Source organism: Glycine soja, chromosome 16 (assembly GCF_004193775.1).
Source record: "Glycine soja cultivar W05 chromosome 16, ASM419377v2, whole genome shotgun sequence".
NCBI classification, from domain to species: Eukaryota; Viridiplantae; Streptophyta; class Magnoliopsida; order Fabales; family Fabaceae; genus Glycine; species Glycine soja.
The window spans coordinates 5606464-5629008 of record NC_041017.1 but is presented as its reverse complement, the minus strand read 5'-3'; the positions used below and the strand labels follow the sequence as shown (position 1 = coordinate 5629008).

The following is a 22545-nucleotide window of genomic DNA, read 5'->3' as shown; positions in this document are numbered from 1 at the left end:
AACAATATTTTTTTCTGTTTAAAATACTATAGTATTTTAAAGATAAAAAATAAAATGAACATATTTTACAAGGAGCAAAATAAAAAATACAATAATTAAAATAAAAAATACTAAATTAAATAAGAGACAAAATATATTTAAACATCTAGAAAATTACAGTACTGCAGAAAATAGAAGCAATAGAATAAAAATGAACTGATTAAAATATTATTTTACTCTTACCATAGTCGTGTTAGGTGACCTCAAAAACTCGATTAAATTGTTGCATTTAATCGATTATATAAATCAACTAATCAATCGTTATAATTGTAAAAAAAATCAATTATTGGCAAGTGGCAATTTCATACATTTGGAATAATTGATTATCTCATTAAAAGGATCAATGAAATGTGCCAGATGATTGAATTGGAATCCTATTATCTACCCCAAATTCTAAAGAGGAAAATAACTCACGTGCACTCCATTAATCCAAATGTTAATTCTCCCTTATATCTATTGAAACAAACAAACACCAATTGAACCATTAGGACTATCCAAGTGATAGGAGGCTTGAGATAATATACGTGAGATCATAAGTTCAAACTTTAATACGATCATTATACACAAACGAATGGACACTAGTTATCTCTGTCCGCACAGGAATGTTTCCATCATAAAAAAAAAAAAAAAACACAGCATAACGCGTGAGCAAGGAATATAGCAAGAAGCGAAATAATAATAGTGAGAAAGGAAGGGGAAAGGAGGGAAGAGAGGAGAAATGTGTAATTTTTGTTAGGGGGAGGGGGGCTCTTGGAGATGAAAATTGTACCTTTTTATTCAATTTAAGCAGCAAATATTGGATTCAATGTGCTGCAAGAGGCAAACTGGCAAACCAAGTATCCAATGCATTGACCAAACAAGGTCTGAGTATGCATAATCTATGTTAAATTTTTTGAGTTTGCTAAGTTTTATTTAAATGCCTTAAGGGCAGATGCTTCTTCAATTGTTTTCGCCGGGGATTTCAGTTTTGCTTATGTACTGTTTATTAAGTGGCGGATGCCATAGCCAAACATGCGATGAAGGACGACTTTAGATTTCATGTTTTTGAATTTGCTCCTAATTTCACTGTTGATATCATAAGAGTTGATATAGCTCAGATTTGTTTCCCTAGAGGCTTTTAGTCTCTATTCTTTATGCAATTCACAAAAAAAAAAAAAAAGCATCTGTATGTATATACCAAGCATTAAGAATATTTTTTAAGGAATGATAAAGAGAAGAGTACATTAGGAGTATTTTATACAAATCTCACTGCTTCTAAATGCTGTCAACTAGAATAGTGATAATGCATAAGCACTATAATGTCTGATACTAATAACTTGATTCTGTTTTGTATAATTCCTTTCATTAATTGTGAAAAATAAATTTAGTAAAGGAACAGTACAAACATCATGAGTATCAAGACTAACTTGTTGAAGTGGAAAGCATAATACAACTATTAACTTGAGAACAGGCACATTTAATTCACTATGTCTTCGTAGATTAGTAATTAAACCATAATTAAATGAAATAATGAAACTATGAAAATTGGATAAGAGATTTAGCCAACTCATACAGTCATACTGAGTACTGACCGATCGAATCATTCGGTTCATTTGATTTTTAAATGTCATTCGCTCTTCTCTGCGAATGATGTAGTAGGAAATGACCCAACCAAAACAAATAGCAGTTAGCATCACTCATCGTGAGTGAAGTGAATTGCAACCTCTCATCATTCAGGTATTCTTTGTCATTTTGGATTTGATTCACGTAGAATGCTTGGTGAATGTTTGGTTTCATGGTGGCCACAGAAAAAATGCATAAAAAAGTGAAAAGTTGACCAGGGGAAGAAGTTGCTTCAATGTATATGGGAAAAATTAATCGAGTTGAGTTCAACATGCCGCAGCACCAAACACATGCTTACAATATCAGTTCAAATGCCAACATTCCTTACAATCATCTTAAGTAGGATAGTGTCAGTACGTATTGTAGCATGTACTGTTTAACAACATAATAAAAAGCACTTGAGACTGATTGGGATTTGAATATCAAAGAAGAGAAGGAAGAAAGCTGAGCATTTGTTGCTACCCTACCAAAAAAACAGACAAAATGCTCCACAAATTTTGTACCTTATTCCTAAAAGGTTAAAAGTAAGGCTATAGAATACATAGAAAGTTCAATCTCACCAAGTTCTCAAACCTCAAGTTTTCTCATTTGGCTTTACACGTCTTCATATATTGCAAGAATTTCTACTGTCATCAGTTTATAAGTTAACCACTCCCATCAAGCTGTCCATGAGAAAGGAGGTGTGCCATATATTGCTGTAAGAATCCAAACATGTTATATTGTTGTTAGTTTCATAAACACTTTCGAGATCCAAAAGAAATGGAATACAATAATAAAATTCAACAAACGCAGAAGCATGGTTAAGATTATGCTAAAAGATTTTATGCATAATATAAAATAAGAATAATCTACTAAGGTTTGATTAATAAATTGATTTAACTATCAGCAAAAGCAAGTAAAAAAAAAATATTTGTACTGCTTCTGCCATAGCTGCTATTGCTTGGTTATACAAAAGAACATAGAGAAAAGCTCCTCTAGCCAATACCTAAGGTCTGTTTACTTTGAGAAAATACTATGAGAAAAGCCTGCCTGATGTTGAAGATATCACATTAACTACTGATATGACTAAAACAATGTATATAAGGAACAACACTCATCTAATGAGTAATGAGCTAACTTTTGGGATTAAGTTAGGCTTAAACCCAAATTCTAAGTTGGTATCAAAGTCTATCCTACTGGTTGTCATTGGGCATATCTGGTCAAACGAGCAATATATGTAGACGTTCAATCTTGTAAACTTCACACTCAAGATTTCCTGCCCTCAATGTAAGTGGGGTGTGTTGGAAATCTCACATTGATTAGTGACATGACCCAAATAGTGTATAAAAGTTAGAGGGCAAACTCTCACCTTATGAGTTATCTTTTAGGATTGAGTACAGTTCCAATCCAAATTTTAAGACCACAAAAAGAAAAAACATAACTTTAACATGACAGAAGAAGTCCTAATCCTGGGAATTATACTACAATTTTAAACTAGTTTCAGGTGATATAAGGAAATTATGTCTATCATCCTCCACTTATGGAAACTGGATTTGCCCCTACTGTGTATGCCTGGTAAAAACATCAATGCCTTTTAACACCCAAAAAGAAAAGTTTGGAAGTACATAACATAGCAAAAACATTTCTATTTCCTTATCTTCTCAAACACTAAAATTATCATTTCAGAAGACAGTTTTTAATGCAATTTTTCAAGCATTTTCCTATCACAAATCTATCTTGTCATTCCAGAGAAGGCCACAAGTTGTCACTCACAAATCATTCCACTGTCCACCACTCACAGAGGAGGAACAAAAATTCTATCCAATAGTTTCCTCCAAAATCTCCTTAATAAAACAAAAATCCTCAATGCACTAAGACTCTTTGATACAAGCCCCTTTCGAGTAAGGAGAACTCCACAAAAATTAGCAAGAGGAAGGGAAATAGGAAGCTAAACTGCTTTCATTCATATCTGATTCTCACAGTACGATGGTTATGTATATTTGTAGCAGCATATTGCACACCTAGCTGCTATGCACACTAACAGCAAGCTAAAACAGATTCCTAACAAACCCATTCTAGAACATATTTCCTATTTTTAATAAAAGAGACTAATAACACTTATTTTGGGCTTCAGTAAGAATTGGGTCATAACATTACTCCACCCATTTACAACAACTTTGTCCTCAAGGTTGTGATCATGGCAGGCCTTTGAAAGAGGCATGGCTGCAGCAATAAGAGTCGAGTGATCAGTCACTTGGGTAGATTAAGTACAATGCAGACAAGTCAGTAACATCAGCAGTGTCCAATTCTTGCTTTAAATTTGCAAAAACCTGTCCTTCACTTATCTGCTCTAATATTTGATCAGATTTTCTTGTCTCCAACAAACCAGTGGCTAGGCTAGCACAAATTGCACTCTCTGGATTGTCAGCACCAACAGCAAATTCAACTGAATGCTGATTAAAAATGTGGTCACAGGTGGGACTAGATAAAGAAATTCCATGTTTTCTTGGATGAAGAATTCCTTGTCTTGGGGTGTAAAACTTGCCCTTGAGCTGTGTTTTGAGATGAATAACCATCCAAACCCTTTTGTGTAGCAGGAACGAGAAACATAGGAACTTTGACAGTTGTGCGACGAGCTAAGAAAACATTTGCTGCAACATAAAATCTTCAGTCTTCCCACCAGTGAATGATGCAATGTCTACTCTATCAATTTTCACATTATTGCACTCGCACACCAAAGCAAGATTAGCAGAGGAATGTGGCTTTGTGACCAATGGTTCCATCTTTGATGCATTAAATCTATACTGGACTAGAAATCTTGCATTTTCATCACTAAAAACTGGTTCATATGGTGCAAGTGTCATATCCCCAAGGTATTTGTATGTGGTCACAACAATACTGTTTTTCCCTACAGCTTCTACAACCATGTTGCACACTGCCATCCTTTCTTCCATACTTAAATTTTCAATTGTTGTCCCTACGAACTTCATCCCTTTATATGATGCACCAGACATAGATATTTCACCATTGATATGCAAAATTAGACCCTTTGCAAGCAAATAACAGGGCATTTCACCTTCCAATACAAATCTTAATGCTGGAGGCACCTTGAGTAAGACCTTTCCTGTCCCTAATATAAAAGCTACATGACTACATCAGTGCTACCAACTTCTATGGCAAATTGGCCTAACACTCCAGCTGATGTGGTGTAAGAATTAGTAACCAACAAGACCGCTCCAGGTCTCTAACGACCCTCCTGTGCTAGAGCAACATGACAAACACCTTTACAATCTGGATTAGCCCTGAAGTTACTGCAATCTTGAATAGCATAGAAGTACTTGATATCTTGCTCCACACAAAACTTTCTTGAAATATCCACAATGTAGTGAGCGTGTTCGGCATTGGGGAATATGTAATGATCAGGGATAAACATGAGTTTTTCACAATCCCAAACCTTTGGGGTGTTGCGAAACATTTTCTTAAAAATTCCACATATACCTTGACAAGTGATCATTGATTATCAAAGCACCAACATTTGCCCAAGCACTTTCCCCTGGTGTCACTCCACAGTTCTCCTCTTCTTTTTAAGAATACCTAAAACTATATTTGAAGTGTCAGATGACAAAGCCAAATCAAGCAAACTCCTCTAAGCAAGCATCATTCCTGCATCTCGAACAGAACCACAGGATTTTGCAGCAATAAACCCAAAGCATCCTGTTCAAAATCGAGACCTTCTTTGTCGCAATTTTTTTTAGTGCACATACAGTGTCAGAGAGTGATACCTTGAAACCCAGGAAAATGCACTTCGAGGAAGCTTATTCAAATCAGGAGCAATCATCACATAAAGTACATGTTAAGAAAGGTTCTCTAGGCTATTTGAAAGGCTTGCCCTTGTCTATGTTAGGTTTTGGAGTTCCAATTGATCTAAATATATGCTTCTACGCATGCATTCAACAGAAATTACTACTATTTCATAATCGAATGAAATTTGATTGCTTCAATTTGAATTGCTTTACAAGTTCACATTTCAAATTCTCTGAAATCTTAAAATTATTTATCCAAACACACCATAAAGGAATTCATAACATAACACCTCCATAAAATTATGTTGTTGAAACTAAGAGGAATTATATAAAAAATGAAAGCATCATGCATCATACCGCATGATATGCATATGGCGACTTCCCTTGACGCTCGAAGTGCTTCGCCATGACGCAGAACTCAAACGGACCCCACTCTTCAGCCTCGAAGCAGTTTCCAAGAGCAGCTTTGTACAACTGATCACAAATTTCAAACACGCTAAAAATCATACTTAGGTCAAAATAATATGCAGTAATTTCCAAATGCAAAGAAAAGAAAAGAAAAAGAAGACCTTGGTAGTGTCGGTTAGAAGCTCGGTACCAGCAGGGTAGGAGGCGTAGAATTGATCGGCTCTAGAGAAACCAGCCCTAGTCGTGTTGTTGACGTAAAAGTAGCTTATGAGCGTAGCGAAGCAGTAGAACCCACTGTACGACACCAATCTTCGGAACTTCTGAATCTTCACTATCTCTTTAAATTCATCATAGATCCTCATAATGATGGCTATGAGAAGTTAGAAACCTTACCCTCAAAATCAAACAATCAAACACATAGTATGCAGTGCGCATGCAAGTAAGATTATGTTGGGGCCTGAGATTGAAGCCCATTTAGAGGGACCCACTTTAATCTCAATAAGAATGAAAATATTTGTATTGCAGCAACATGTTAATCCATTGTTGCTTGCAGAATAGAATAGAATATAGAATGTAGATTTGTAGAGACACAAGTATGCATGAACATGAAGTCACAAACTGTGACATGAAAAAAGAAAAACAATTTGAAAAGAAATACCCTATCAGGTGATTTTAAAGCGAACAGAGCAGTCCGCACTTTCGGCTTATGCCCTCCTTGGCTGGTTTTAAGTTTAGGGGCGACACAGGGCAATTCCAGTGATTCAAAACGATATGGTTTTATTCGCTAAACTTATTTTAATAGATGCTATTGATTTGAGTTGAAAATAACTGTCTCACTTATTTGTTATCAAAGTAATATCATATGATTTATATTGATACATTAGTTTAGTTTTTTATTTTTATGCAATTAAAATTCAAGGATTTTTTTTTAATTTGATATTTTTATTTTTAATTTAATATTTTATTAAAAGACATTTTTATCTTTAATTAATTTATATTTTTTCTGATTCTAAACATAGTCTTTTCTTTCCTATGTATATAATTTTTATCATTGTCTTCAATAGCTTGGCCACCAACCACCCACCAGAGAGCTCTGTCTTCGCATTCCCTACGCAAAAGCTAAGTGTTTTTAATATATTTTTCTCTGTCTTTTAAAAAAAAAAAACTCTAATTATATTTAATAATTTGATCTCGTATTAAAACTCATGTATCTAAGGTTATCAAACTCAAAATTCATGAGAGATTCATAGATGGACTCGTGGACTCTACAAATAATAACAAAATATCTGTAAATAACACACTAATTAAATATTTCAACAATATAATAAAGTAAAATATTAAATAATAAATTTCATAATACTTAAATAATCAAGTCTTGTATATGTTATAATAATGGTAGAGCATTAGGGAATAAGAGTTTAATGTAATTAAAGGTGATAATTTTTTGATTTGAAAATAACATATTAAATGAATGTATATTGAACATTAAATAGATAGAAAATAACTCAAAATGACTTATTAAAAAAAATTACACACGAGTCAACTCATAGGAAGGAAGTGAACTCGTAAACTTATAAGAGTTAACGAGTTAACCCGAGTGTTTAATAATCATGCATATATCTTTTATCCAAGATTAAAACAAGTATATCTATAAAATATATATTTGTTCTAATATTGGATAAATGATATATTTGTTTTAATGTTTGATAAAAGATAATTATGAGATCAATTTATTAGATATAATTAGAGCATTTCTTTTAAGGCAAAGAAAAAATATATTAATAAGACTCAACTTTTGTGGTGGTCATGGTCAGGTAGAAAGCACGACGCAAGAAGCGGCGTGTGAAAAGTGTTATATTGTTGATGACATTGAAAAAGATTATATGTAGAAAATGGAATGTCAAGTTTAGAATAAAGAAGAATATGAATTAATTAGGGATACAAATGTTTTTCTAATAAAACATTAAATTAAAAATAAAAATATCATATTTGTAAAAATATATTTGAACTTTAATTACAAAAAATGAAAAATTAAACTAAATTTTCTAATGTTACGATATAAGACACATACCAATATATGATTGGATGATACATAAGTTACATCGATATGACTTATTTTTCATGTCACACCGAATTAACAACCTATATTGATATTGAGATATAAGTATAAATAGAGGGTAATGCTAATGCACTCACACCCTTTTTGTAGTATGAGTAAATTAGTAACTGATATCAACAAATTTGAAAAAAATAATCAATAAGCTCATTTTTTATCATGATATTAGTATGAAGTAGCCATTATTTATGAGGAATCTCAAATGTACACAAAGTGAATATTTTTCTCCTAACAAGTTCATTTAGTCAGACTATTAAAAATATTATACTAATCATAATTGAATTCAAATAAAGGTTTCAATCGTATCTTAGAAGCATCTTTTATTATTAAAGCTAATAAGTTATGCAAAACTCAATTCCCGCCCAAATTGCAAGCTTAGTCCCACCTATATTACATAATTTTTTTGCATAAACTTTTAAATTTCCATGCATACAATCGCTATTATCAAAATATTTTTTTGCCATTAATTATCCAACTATTAACTAGAGATTTATTTTCCATTAATTATGAAATTCTTTGAATTCTCCAATTACCATCTCCTGGTTTTATACCTATTAATTACGAAACTCTTTGAATTCTCCAAGCAATAAATTGCAGTTTCAATTGTCCCCTAAAAATAATGAAAGACTTATGTTACTTAATGCGTGGTTGTTCAAGAAACATTACCATGTGTTTGTGTTATTCAGAAACACACAATCAAATGACACCCTTCAAGCATATTCTTTTTCTTCAAGGAACTCGGCACCCAGGGATACTTTCGACGGTTGCATGATGAGCTATGGTGTTTCTCCTCCTTTTCTCTTTTCTTTCCCTTTCTCGTCTCCTTTTTCTTTTCTCATATTTATCATTTTGTAACAATTTCTGTTGGTGCAAACCCTTCCCCCCGTTCAACATCATTATTCATGTAGAAAGCAATTATTCTATGAAATCAAATTGTTCATGTTAATCATGCATTTGATGTGCTTGATTAATTGTCTAAGTGGAAATTGAAATGGATGTTTCTCAAGCCCTCTTCTTCAATTCCTCTCCCGCATTGGTACAATCTTCTTCCATTCTGATTTCGTGTAATTTTTTTTATTACATCAACGTCTTGATAGTACATAAATTTATATGCATAAATTGATTTTCTTATGCTTATTACAATACCTTTAGTTGTTAACTTAATATGCCGTGACACTACATTGAAGAAACAAAACTTGCAATAAAGAAGACAAAAAAGGCACATCCTATACTTGATTGCCTTACCATCAGCAATTCACAAGTCGGATATGCAAATCCACAATTTTACGCACTTATACTTATTCACTTACAACAAGGATATGTCAAGGTATAACTTTAGGAAGAATTACTTTTTAGATTAATAGCTACTATCACAGGAATTAATACTAGTCCATGATATCAAATGTTTACACATTGTCATTCCCTAATAATCACATTTATGGTACAAAACTCTAATTACTCATTACTCTTGGTCTCACTAGCCTTATATCATAATACATACATGATGTTCATCTCGCCTGAAAGATATTATTCGTACACCAGGCAAAATCCTTGTGCAAATAAAGTGTTTTTCATACATATCTAATGCTTATAGTATCTGGTGTGTTCATCTTACATATACAATGCTTCATCATGCACATATATTAAATGCTTTTCATGCATATAAGATGCTCATCGTGCACTTTCAGGCATATAAAATGCTCACCGTGTCCTTATAGTGCTCATCGTGCGCATAAATTGCTTCCTCATGCATATTAAATGCTAGCCGTGCAATTACAGTGCTCATTGTGCATATAGAATGCCCATCGTACACTTATAGTGCTCTTCATGCATATACTTAGACTATATGGTGCCATGAAATGAGTCTTAATCTAAGCAAACGGGACATACGTTAGAGCTGACATTAACACATGATTCTATTCAATGTAGCTCATCACTTTACTCATGAAATCATTCTCTTTTCTTCCCTTCCTTTTTCCCTCACCCCAAAGGCATATGTATATAAATTTGGATGGAACATATTGATTGAACTATGTTTTAAGAGAACTCAAATAATGTGCTAATAAAGCATGCATATAAGGAAGTCTAAGATACTAATTAATCATGAATAGCTAACACTAAGATAAGTAATGCACTTAGTTTAAACAACCTACAATTCCAATTATACAATTTAGTTTAAGTGAGGAGATTTTCATGTGGAATGAAAATATGATCTCGTTAAAAAATTTACAATGGAAATATGATTATGTTTTATAAATTTCCATGTATATAACAGAAACGTGTTTCTATTATGTTTCTATCCAAGGGATAATTTGGAAATACAATTAAAAGACACCCATGTAAGTAGTGCCAATAGGAAAAATGGTAGAGCCAATAACAACCCCATTGAAAAGGTAGGTACCTCAGAATCAGAAACAACATGCTAATAGGATTATGTTGGGCTTGAGATTAAAGCCCATTTATAGGGGTTGGGTCCACTTTCCCACAACTCCGCTACAGATATTATAGGAACTACTTATAAAGATAATTTGTAATTATTATCCATTCCCACGTCGTACCGGAAAAATGACACTCCGTCTAGTGTCAGCTCCGCCGTCGTTCTCTCTCTTCTCCTGCCGCGCCACCGCATCCACCGCCCTCCCTCCGCCGACACCGACGCCGACGCCGGCGCCGACGCTTATTTCTTCAATTCCACAGTCCCCGCCGCTAACATGCGCACTTCACTGTCCGCACTTCCAATCGTACGCTCCTCCTTTACTTACTCTCATTTTTTTTTCCTTTTTAAAAATTCAATTTATTTATATTATTATTGCTTTTTCAGGTGTTCGGGGTGCACGCACGAGTTCAATCTCCACCGTCCGGTGATATTGGACGACGCCACCAATTTCTTTCGGAAACACGGCGTCTCCGACTTCACATTTGACACGTGCAAACTGGTTCTCTTCACAATTCACAAAGTCTATTCGGTTTTTCTTTTTAAAAAAAATTCTTTTTAATTTGTTTTTATTTTATTTTATTTTTGAAGTGGGGTTGGAGGTGCCGTGCGAAATTGGCCGTGCGTGGCTCTTCGACGGAGCCTCTCATTGGGCTCTATGAGGAGGGTACTCATAACGTAGTTGACATTCCACAATGCCAAGGTCCCCACTTTGTTCATATATTGTTATTAATTTGTTATTGTTTTTCTTTTGGGTACCTTCACAAGATTCTATTCTATTTTAGTACACATTTTAAAAATGTAATAGAACATGAAATGAGTTTAAAACAAATTGTACATTTTAGTTCCACTAAAAGAGTTGGAACTAACCAAGTTAAGCTTTCACTTCCATTTTTATCCCTTTCCACATTTTTTTCCTTGGTTGTGTGTGTATGTTACTGTAGTTTTTTCTTATTTATTTTTAGAGAAATGATTGCAGCGCACTCTTTATGATTGACTGAAATTTATTGGAAATCACAATTTTTTGTAGATCCCTCATGTTATTTAATGACTCTCTCTTCTGATTTTGTAGTTTTGAATAAATTCTAACCAATGATAGAGTGTGTGTTAGGAGGAGTGTGTTGTTGACACTTCTCTTATTTTTAAATGTTGTCCTTTGGTTGATGTGGAATTATGTTGATTAAGCCTGTGTATAATGTCTTTTGTGAGCAGCTCATCATCCTAATATTAATGCTGCTGTGGAGCTGCTTAGACGGGGTATTTTCTTGATTTTGTTAATATCACTATGTTTTGTTTTATTCTACAATTTATTTATATAATTATTTTTTTATGTGATTTTCTTCAATATTGTTCAGGTATTATTGAAATAGGTGTTGAGCCATATATTGAAGATGAAGGTACTGGTGATTTGCGATATGTCCAGGTGAACTTTTTATAACAATGTCGAATAGGGTAGTTGACGAATTCAGTTAACAATTGGAATTTTGAATTTGGGGAAATTGATCACTGGTGGGTGGGTTTTTGCAGATGGCTGTGACAACATATAACACATCTCTTCCTGCGGCTCAAAGATATAAGAATGGTTACATCTTAGTTCTTACTCGTGATTTATGTGAAAAAAAGGAATTAATGGAATTGAAATAACAATTAATTCTTTTAAATCATACGGTTTCAGGAAAGGTTCAGGTTACATTGGTTTGGAATTCAAGAAATGAAAACTCACCCGGTTCAGACAAACTGAATGCATTAGCAAATGTGAGCTTGTTGCTTGGCTTTCTATCTTAATTGTTTTCTTTTGGCTTTATAAGTTTCCCTGCCCCTTCCCTTTTCATAATAGAAAGTGATGGTTTGTATGATCGATTGCAGTTTCTGTGGAAAAATGGTGGTCAAAGGAGCAGGCTTCATTTAATTCACTCTGTGTGGGCCAACTTTCAGACTTCTACTAACAATGTGAGTTCAAATTGTTCTCATGAAACAAATAAATGGTTTGTATGTGATTAAAATAGAAAATTGTATGCTGTATGGGATACAGGGAAGGTAGTTTTTGTAGTTGCAGTAGGGAAAGAAGGATGTTCCATGGTTCATGTATTGCTTTTGAACACTAATAGTTTGGTGCTGAGAATTTACATCAAATATATTGTTGATTCATGATGGTCATATCTTTGTTTTTTTGGGAAGCAAAGTATTGTTATATAATTTTTCCCTTAACATTTTATGGTGGGTAAAAAGGTCACAGAGAGCATAGAGTTTTAAATATTATTTGTAATTGTGTATCTGTATCATGTGACTTTGCAACTTAGATTGCCTTTGCGAAATAATATAATACAAACTAGAGGTTGACAAGAATGATTTTTGTTGGAAAGTTACCTTAATTGTGGTCTTCCCTAACCTGCCTTAGTTGCGGCCTCTTTGGAGGCTGCCTTAAGTGCAGCCTCAAGAGTGGTGGTTTAGTCCCACATTGACTAGTGATAAGGCCAAAGTAGTGTATATAAGTAGGGGACAATCCTCATTGTACAATCTGGTTTTGTAGAGTTGAGTTAGGCACAAAACCCACATTTTGAAATGGTATCAGAACCTATCTTAGATCCATTGGTGGGCCACCTGCATTTGCCACGCTTTAGGCTGGAAGTTCTGGGTGCGAGGGCAAGTGTTGAAAAGCCACCTTAATTGCGGTCTCCCCTAGTCCTCCTTAGTTGTGACCTTTTTGGGGTCTGCCATAAGTGTAGCCTCAAGGGTGGTGGTTTAGTTCCACATCAACTAATGATTAGGCCAAAGTAGTGTATATAAGTTGGGGGGCAATGCTCACTTCATAAATTGGTTTTGTAAGGTTGAGATAGACTAAAAAAATTCTTACGAATTTTGATAATGCATGTTTGAGGGGATATCATTGGATGCTGAAATTCTGAAACTTTATATTTCCATTTCAGTTCTTACATAAAATAAGCTATTTTTATCTAGGATTCCTTGTATGCTGATCATGTTAACTTTTCTTGACAACTTATGATTACTTCATCATGCATGATGGCATGCATAATTGTTTTAATAAAAAAAATAAATTCATGCCTTTGAATTGCTTACTCGATGGCTCAGATAATTTTTGGGAATAAATGGAGACATCTTCTTGGAGAAAGAGATTTTTGGGAACACGTTGGTGGAATTGATGTATCCTTGGCACCTTCTAGTTTTGGCCAGGCAAACACACGGGTAAAGATTCTAATTTAGTGGATTTTCATAATTTACATGGCAATCAGATAGTCATTTTATGTTCTTTTTGAGTTAGTTACTATTGAAGCATGGCACTAGACACAAAATACACACACACGTTGACTAATTTGTACATACATATTTATAGTATTGGTATATCAAGTATATGAAAATATATCTAAATTCTAAAATATGCTTAGCATGTGTTAGAGGGCAAGCCTGGTGAAATAGTAAGGTTGGAGCCTTGTGCACTAGGTCACCTTTTTATGATAAGTATGTGTTTAAAAACATTTTATTTTAGGATAGTTAAAAACATATTTAGGTGTCTTAATGGTGTCTAACTGTCTCATTTTTTTAGGATCGTTCAAAACATATTTTTTTAGGATAGTTAAAAACATTTTCCTTGAGCATTATATTAAGGTCTCACTGTCTCATCTCAATGTGTCAATGCAAGTATTATTGTCTGGTGTGTGTTGTACAGTGTACACAATAGGTTGTGTTTTTGCTGATTGTACTTTGCAAGTAGTGAACTAAAAGGAAAATCACATCAGTAGGAAGGAGGAGTGAGATGCTTGAAAACATGCATCGTGTGTTTGTGTGTATCCAGCGTTGTTATATTATTGAGGGCTGTTGTGCCATTAAGCATGAAAGACTGATTTGACATGCCCACTGTCTTGCCTCCTCATTCTTCCAGGCTTTTGATGCCTTGCTTCGGAGGTTACAGAAATATGTTCCATATGAATCAGATGTTGCTGATTTGTATGCTGGAGCTGGGGTCATTGGGTTGTCATTAGCTGCCACAAGAAAGTGCAGGCAAGACCTGGATGATTCTAAACCTTAAATGTTTAAGTTCTAACTTTGTCTACATAATTGATTTGGAGAATATGTGCTAGTTGTCTTACAGATCTATTAAATGCATCGAGATTAACAAAGAGTCAAAGGCATCTTTTGAGAAGACCATTGAACGGTTACCTGCCACCGTTGACAGCAGTATTACTTGGCATCATGCAGATGCTTCAAAAGTTAGTACTGCATATCTGAAGCATCATCATATACATGTTTTTAACTTTGAAATATTTTTTTTTCTGATTCACATAACTATAATTTCTAGAACTTCAATTTTGGTATGCATGTTTATTTATCAACATATGTGAAGATTTTATTTGAAAAGGATTTTTTTTATGTCCACGAGAGAAAGCATAGTGTTTTTATTTTTTAATCTTTTATCCCTGTCACTTGTTATTTGGAACTGATTTTATGAATCATTTGCAAGTAACAGGAGCCCTTTTTGTGGCTTTTGGGTTCAGATGTTGTCGTCATTGATCCTCCCAGGAAAGGACTAGATGCATCTCTTATTGATGCATTGAAGAATATATCATCAGTCGAGCGTAAAGCCTTTTCATCTTCTGGAAGGTTGTAATTTTGTAAACCTATCAAGTTTAGTTAAACGGAAAATATTTCCCCAAGCCAGTTTTTGATTTAGTGCAAGTTAACTGCAGCTCAAACTCATCCCAGGAAGAGAAGAGACCTTGGGTTTTACGTGCTAAAGAAGATTCAGTCCAAATTGGAAGCAAACCTCCAACTAACATAGCTCAATCAGTGCCACAAACCCTTATTTATATAAGTTGCGGATGGGAAAGTTTTAAAGAGGTATCCACTCTTAATGTTTTATGGGTGTGCTTTGACTTTTCTCAAACATGAGTTCTCTTTATGTTAATTTTAAAAGTTGCTGACAGGACTGCAAGTCATTGTTGTCTAGTAAGGCATGGTATTTGGAAAAAGCTCATGGTTTTAATTTCTTTCCTGGCACCCAGAGGTATTTATGTTTTTCTTTTATTTCTTAATTATTTATTTATTTTTAGTATTTACTGATTATCATAATTGGTTTCACTCTTGCATAAAAAATCTTAACGGAGTTAATACATCTTGCTTTTTATCATTCTCTGAATTACATTGTAGTTGCATTTCAACTTTGTATTCATCTAGAACACAAATCTTTTTTTTTTTGGTATAGGGCACAACCCTTTGATATAGTTTTTATCCACTTCAAGTACTTATATTTATAATGATTTGGTATACTTATTGATTACTTTGAAGATCACGTATGTATACACCATATCAGGTCAATATTCTCGTTTCTAATCCTTTCTTTTTTTGAGTGCAACAGACTATTGTACAACTCATGAATAATGTAGGTTTTTTTATTTTTCTTATTGTGTGTGTGTGTGTAAATGGGCAATTGGAGCTTTTAACTTTTAAGTAGGCTGTGCAGAATGGGAGAAAATACCCTGGTATTCAAGTTAGACATATGAAACATGATCACTAATAGCTTGTTTGGTTTAGCATAATTCTAGAGAAACAATCGCTTATTTTTTCAAAAACTCTTTTAGGATGTTGAAAGAAACAAGTGATTATTTCTCCAAAATAAACTAAACCAAACATTTACTAAATCTGTAATGGAAATAATGTGACACCCAGGACATCTAAAATTGCATTTATATTTGAACTTGGCTTGTTCTTATAGTACTCAGCATCCTGCCCAACCCTTTCTGGTCTCCTCCCACAGTAAATTATACTAGTATATGATATTAGTCCTGGGAAGTGTCAAACATGTCATTTTCATTACATTTGACCTTTGTAACATTTGATGTGATTGATTAACATTGGAGGCATGCTTGTGCAACCTAAATTTAACTTACTACATGATAGAAGAATCCCCATAAGCATTATGTCTGTACTCTAAACATGGAATGAACTTGAGAAAGTTCTCCATTACCTTGTTAGTTCATATATAGTTACAGAATGATTCCTAGAGACAGTGATTATCCCATCTCCATTAAATGCCTTCTGTATACTGTATATATAATCCATAGCTTGCTATCTACTTCAAATATGCTCCACCCCTCCCCTTGAGTTTTTTTTCCCCTCAAGTAAATTTTTTATGAGAACCTTTTTTTCTCTCCAGAAGTAAATTAAGGATACATCGTGTAGTTGGTTATATGATTGTACACAGCATAGCATCCTCCCCAAAAAGTAAAAGAATATTAATTTTTCTTTTGCTCATTGGTTGCAGCATTGAAGTTCTAGCAGTGTTCAAGAGGGGCCCTCAGAAAAAGAAACAAGGAAAGAAAAAGAAAAAACACTTGCAAGGAGCTGTGAGACATTAATTAGTACATGGTTCAATATGCCGGTTTTCATGTACACCAGCAAATCAGTGTGAGATCCTGCAGGGAGGAAAAGAAATGGATATGTTTTGTAGCAGTCTCGATTGGGAAAAATTTACCATGGCCTTTTTTTGGGTGGGTGGGTGGGGGGAAATTGTTTGTACTGGTGGAAAAGGGAATTATGTTTCTTCATTTGATAAATTGTGTTGAAAGAATATTAAAATTTGAATATAGTTTTTACACTGCTTTTGTATCTTATTCATCTCCGTGCTTTTGATCCAAGTAATACAAAATTGAGGAATAACTTATGGAATTAAGAAACCAACTTGTCCCAAGAGAGCTGTTTTGCCATTCAATGACTAGGAAAACTTCAATTCGTCTTTTCTCTACCCTTAGATTTTGCCAGGTGAGGAAAGACTGTCAGAATGTTTTGGGCAAGTAGATCTTGCCTGGTCAAGATCCCAATTACTGGGGATATCTGTGAGGAGATGGCATCATTTGGTCAGTTATATATGGTAATTTTAAAAAAGAAATTAAGATCAGCAATGAATTTATTTTGCTCCTGAAATGCTACAAGAAAAAATGGCAACATATCTAATTCATGTTTCAATGGTGTTAATATTAATGTGCTTAATAAACTCACCCCAGAGGCTTGATACTTGGGTACTACGAGCAGATGTCGAAGTCCAACTTGCCTGAAGAGGGTCATTGCTTTTGCTACTGACATGCTCTCTAGCACTGTAAAGGGAGTTGTATTGGTAAGAGGATGTAGATCAACAAACATTTCCATTTCCTCACTGGTCACAGCCACCTCTTCAATACTTCCTTCTCTCTCAGCCAGCTCTACCCAGGTAAATTTCTCTCTCACTTCCCATTCCTCTGTTCTCCTTCTTTCTTTAAGGAACCACTTCTTCTTTATTGCCTGGATGAGATGTGCTCTTAGAATCAGTCCATGAAGTTCTGTTCCCCCATTGGCCTGTCCTACTACTGGTGGTACTACCCCATTGTCCATAACAGGGAAAGCATTATGTGTTGTGTTTTTCAAGACATCTACTATTTTGGCTACTTTTTCTACTCCATGGAGGGTAACCACTGGTGGCTTTACATCAACAAGCTCACCCACAGTGAGATTTCTCATCCATGGCTCAGGATTTGCATCAATGAAAGGAAGGCCTTTCAAGTGCAGTATAATCTCATAGATGCTTGGGTTGAAACTGTCTCCAACAGTTTTGGCTATTAGGAGAACAATCATTGTTATTGGTAGTAGGAGAAGATTGTTGGTGAGTTCAAGGAAGATCACACAAAGGGATACAGTCATCCTCATGGAACCAGCCATGAGGGAGGCTGCACCAAGTACTGCAAACAGCCCTTGGTCAATGTTTGTATGAGGTCCCATGTAGATGCCGAGAAGGCGGCCATAACCTGAGCCCATCAGAATGATTGGGAGGAAGAGCCCAGATGGCACTGCAATTCCAAAAGTAATTAGTCCTAATATGCAATAGAGTAGAAAGAAAATTACGAGGGACAATGGTTGATATTCTTGAGGAGTGTTGGTTGAGAATATGTTTCGAACGGCATCATCATTAGTGGTAAGCAGCAGAGTAGCAAGATCATTGTAGTAGCCAGGGGGGCAGTTGAATTGTTTGAAATTTCCAGACCGTCCGTTGGTGGGGCAGGCTGACTCTGGAAGTGATGGATCACATGGGGTGCATTTTGCTAAGAATGGGAGACCATATTGGCACATTGATGTGAATAGTGCAACTGCAAGACTGAGGAGGAGTTTATGTGTTCTTCCTTTTCTGCAATAATTGATGGTAGACACCCCCTTAGTAATGTGATTTCCCCATATAATCAGTTTCAGTTGTGTTGACATTTTATTAGAGTATGAATCCAGGATACCCTTTGGGGAGTAATTCTAACATGTGCCCATTAAGTTAGGGTGCATCCATGCATCTTGCATTTGATACCATTGGATCTGAATAAAATAAAGAAATATTTGTTTTGTTCAAATCCAATGGTTACACATGTAAGGTGCATGGATACATTCTAACTTATGAAGGGTGCATTGTAGAATTTGTCACAATTTGGGATCATGCCATAAGTTTAGTTCATTAGATGCCATCAGTGGTTGATTTTGATGTTTACTTTCTATTTTTGACCTTAGCAATTGAGCACATATGTTTATATTCTCATTGATAGCAAATGGCACAATTATGTTGTCTTCATTGGATGATGCATGTGTGGTCAGTATAGAACATTAGATCATGATTTTTTTCCCGTCACAGTAATTATGTCTCCTCAGGAGTTCAGGATATGCAGTATGTTGAGACTAGAGTTGGACATTGATGCTTACTGATTGATGAGATTGTAGAGTCTGAGGACCTTGTGTAGCACATGATTGTAAAGGCTTCCCAATACACCACCAATGATTCCAATGACTACAACAAGGACGATATCCATAACATGGTACCTCACTGTGACATTGCTTACGTCAAACATGATCAATCCTCCTTCACCAAAAAGGCCGCATTTCCCAGTATGACAGATTTCAATGAAGGCCCTGAGCACCACTACCACCACAGCTGTGCTGAAAAAAGTTCTCCATAGGAGAGCACTTCTCCACCAGGTTGCCACCTCTTCAAGAGCAAAGAGAACTCCACCGACTGGAGCCCGGAAAGCTGCACAAACTCCTGAAGATGAACCACAGGTGATAAGATCCCGACGGTCACGATCATTGTTAAAATATCGAAGCCAGTGCCATTTGGTCCTGTAATTGTCAGGGCCTCCCTGGCCTAGTAAGGAAGCAATGCAGCTTCCTATATGCACCAACGGTCCTTCTTTTCCCAAATCTAGACCTGCAGAGACAGCTCCAATGCTTCCAATTATCTACAAGAACCAAGTCGTGGGATATGATATGAATAGGATTTAAAAATAACATTGATCAGAAAATGGAGATATGATGTGAAGAGGAATTGGTAATTTGTATACAACAGTGTCAATGCTAAGTGCGAATACCATTTGCATTCATGGTCTGTGATTTTTACCAATAACAAACTTATAAACTTGATTAGTGATATTTGTAAGGGTGTGATTGGGAAATGGTTGAGTTGAACGTAAACAGATATTTGGTGTTTTTGAAATACCAATCCAAACACTATTTAGTAGAGGGGCATAGCTTTATGTATTATATGTAAGCGATCTAATATACTATTTGGGAGAGGGGCATAACTTTATTATGTGTTAGATAACACAATTGAAGCCTTCATGATTGTCTGTCATTCATTAGACAAATTGGTCTTCAATGATTGAAACTGGTGACACTTGTATCATGCTTCTTGTTAGGGGTGGGAATAGGCCAGGACAGGCCAGACTTTAAAAGGCATGAGCCTAGTCTACGATTAATTTTTGAGGCCTGAACCTGGCCTATAGCCTATCAAAGGCTTTTATTTTGGCTCGGCCTGACCTTTTTAAAAGCCTAGTCTGGCCTGGTAGCCTATTTAAAAATCTTCTTCACATTAAATTTTTAATATTCCTAGTTGTTTTTATCAAAAAAAAAAAATAACATACCTTTTATAATAGGCTAAACAAGGCCTTAATATATAATTTGCCTTAATTTTTTTAGTTGGTAATCCTAAAAATATATTAATAATATAAACAGAAATCACCAAATGATATAAAATAATCTAAAACGAAAGAAAACCTCATACTTGATATGATAGGATATGATTTTTGTATGGGAACGTAATAAGATATGATATGATATGATTTTTATTTGCTTCAAAATACAGGAACGTAATCACAGGAAACCTAATAGGAATAGAAAAAGGAAATGTTAACAGAGATAGGAAAACTAATAAAAATAATGAGAAATATAAAGGAACACATGACTCACACATTGTAATTATAGGAATGGAATCTACTAGTTTTTTTAAAAAATAATATTTAATTGTATCCAAAAAATAATATATATATATATATATATATATATATATATATATATATATATATAGGCCTATCAGGCTTATAAGGCTTTTTAATAAGTCTAAGCCTGGTGTATTTAATTTAATAGGCTTTTAAAAAAGTCTGAGTCTAACCTTTTAATTAGATAGGTCAGGTCGTATTCTCACCCCTACTCTTGTATAATTGTTGTGCTATTATATGTACGATTCCAGAAATCCGTGCTGCAATTTCTGAAGTTTTGCGGGACCATTGTATGGATAGATGGAACAAAATAGAAATTAACAGAACATGACGGAATAGGTTTATTATTCGAACATAAAGTTGATATAGTATATAGTTATTTACTTTTTTCATCTTTTTTCTTCTTTCTTTTGTATGCTTTTCAAAAAATACATTTAAAAATCTGAGGATAACTTTTTGGTTCATTTTGATGTTGACAAAACATTTTACGGTCGAAATTATCCTTTGTGTTGATCTGCAGTATAAAAGAATTAAAGAAAGAAAGCTGCCAAGGAAAATAAACAAATACTTTTTTGCGTTGCAGTATTATAATTCACTCTTTTCGTTTCTCTTTCCTCCATTAACCTCCTTTCCTTACCATCTAAAACTCCTGATCTCATCAAAATGAATCCTTATAACTGAGTTTTATACCTTTTAAACTGGTTTGCTGCGAGTTTAATCAGAAATAATTCAAATGAAGGAACTGAGACAGTGTTGCATACAATCAAATAATTAATGTTACCTTGACAATCAATGTTGTGGCACCAAACATGTTGGGAGTATCAACACCATTAAGATAAGCTTTGATCTCAGGAATTCCAGGTCCTGCTGCTGTGGGTGCAAAACACACACAGAGAATAGCAGCAACAAATGTCAAAACGAAATTAATGCCCGTGAAATATAGGAAACCCGTCAAGTACCTGTCCCATGCACATTGATGAAGTCACACACTAACTCATGACATTGTTGAAGCTGAATTGCTTAAAAAAAATATATTGAAAGAACAAAAGAAAATTGATAGGAAAAATAGAGAGCATGACATGATTGTTCTGACCTTTCTTTGTGGATGTATTTAAGAACAGCCAGAAGCTTATACCCAGCAATATTCTCAACAGCAAGATTGATGAGAGTGGCTATAATACCAGTGAGAAGTCCAACAAGGAATGCTAGTAACCATTTCAAGAATATGTATTGTAACACTTGAACTCTTGATCTGCTCCTCCAGTCATGCTTGAATAGATCATTCTCATTTATCCTGCATAGCAAAGTCTTTGTTAATAAGAACAAACGAAAGAAAGAAGAAGCAGCTTTTTTGGTGGAAAGAAACAAAAAATCATGTTTAGTGTTCGACAGTATCTGGAACAGGATTGCCTCTAAAAGAGGATACACGTGGAAAAACAAAAGAGAACAAAAAGATATAAATTTCATTGCACTAGGATAATGCCTTCTTACTCATAGTCCAAGCTTTCTATGTAGGAAACTTTTTCTCCAACCAGAGCAAGAGGGTTGGAAGACAGTGTCCGAGTCCTCTTGAGCAGTAGTGGCTCATTCAGGGGATTGCTTTCTGGGTCTATTTCTTCTTCTCTTTGAACTTCTTCCATTTTGTGATTGATTTTTGTGCTTTTTCCAAACTCCCTAGAATCCTCTCCCATTGGAACAGACACTGATGTGGTTGAGGTAGAGAACTTTATAAAGCTCTCAAGTTGGTGAACTTTGTGTTTGTTTTGGTTTGGATTAGATCAAGGTGAGACACCTCACCTATAATAAACAGTGGAGACTTGTTATCTTTTAAAGTCTACTTGTTCTTTGGTGTTTTGCATTGCTAATTATTTTTGT

The 22545-nt window shown here is 34.7% G+C and overlaps 3 protein-coding genes across 6 annotated transcripts; 1 reads left to right on the top strand and 2 right to left on the bottom strand.

The window, feature by feature from the left end:
- Positions 1–1858: 1858 nt before the first annotated feature.
- LOC114389469 lies at positions 1859–6639 on the bottom strand. 4 transcript variants are annotated; one of them, XM_028350163.1, is made up of 4 exons: positions 6490–6639; positions 5993–6201; positions 5781–5897; positions 1859–2336 (listed from the first exon to the last, which is right to left on the bottom strand). In XM_028350163.1, exons 2-4 carry the CDS (start codon positions 6191–6193, stop codon positions 2286–2288), a joined length of 369 nt encoding a protein of 122 aa, XP_028205964.1. In that variant the 5' UTR covers positions 6194–6201; positions 6490–6639; the 3' UTR covers positions 1859–2285. The 4 variants fall into 4 exon arrangements, with proteins under 4 accessions (XP_028205964.1, XP_028205965.1, XP_028205966.1 ...); XM_028350164.1 differs by having other exon boundaries at positions 5993–6219; positions 6490–6609; XM_028350165.1 differs by having other exon boundaries at positions 5993–6225; positions 6490–6608.
- A 3837-nt stretch (positions 6640–10476) lies between these two features.
- Positions 10477–17005, top strand: LOC114391228 (uncharacterized RNA methyltransferase pc1998). The gene is made up of 15 exons (XM_028352281.1): positions 10477–10688; positions 10769–10883; positions 10973–11084; positions 11594–11638; positions 11737–11804; positions 11909–11963; positions 12057–12136; positions 12248–12331; positions 13472–13585; positions 14280–14398; positions 14490–14607; positions 14865–14998; positions 15085–15235; positions 15322–15401; positions 16659–17005. The coding sequence occupies exons 1-15, from the start codon at positions 10513–10515 to the stop codon at positions 16750–16752; spliced, it is 1545 nt and encodes a 514-aa protein (XP_028208082.1). The 5' UTR covers positions 10477–10512; the 3' UTR covers positions 16753–17005.
- On the bottom strand, positions 16967–22545 carry LOC114391227 (chloride channel protein CLC-b-like). The gene is made up of 6 exons (XM_028352279.1): positions 22162–22545; positions 21764–21964; positions 21452–21629; positions 19103–19635; positions 17393–18548; positions 16967–17227 (listed from the first exon to the last, which is right to left on the bottom strand). The coding sequence occupies exons 1-6, from the start codon at positions 22359–22361 to the stop codon at positions 17120–17122; spliced, it is 2376 nt and encodes a 791-aa protein (XP_028208080.1). The 5' UTR covers positions 22362–22545; the 3' UTR covers positions 16967–17119.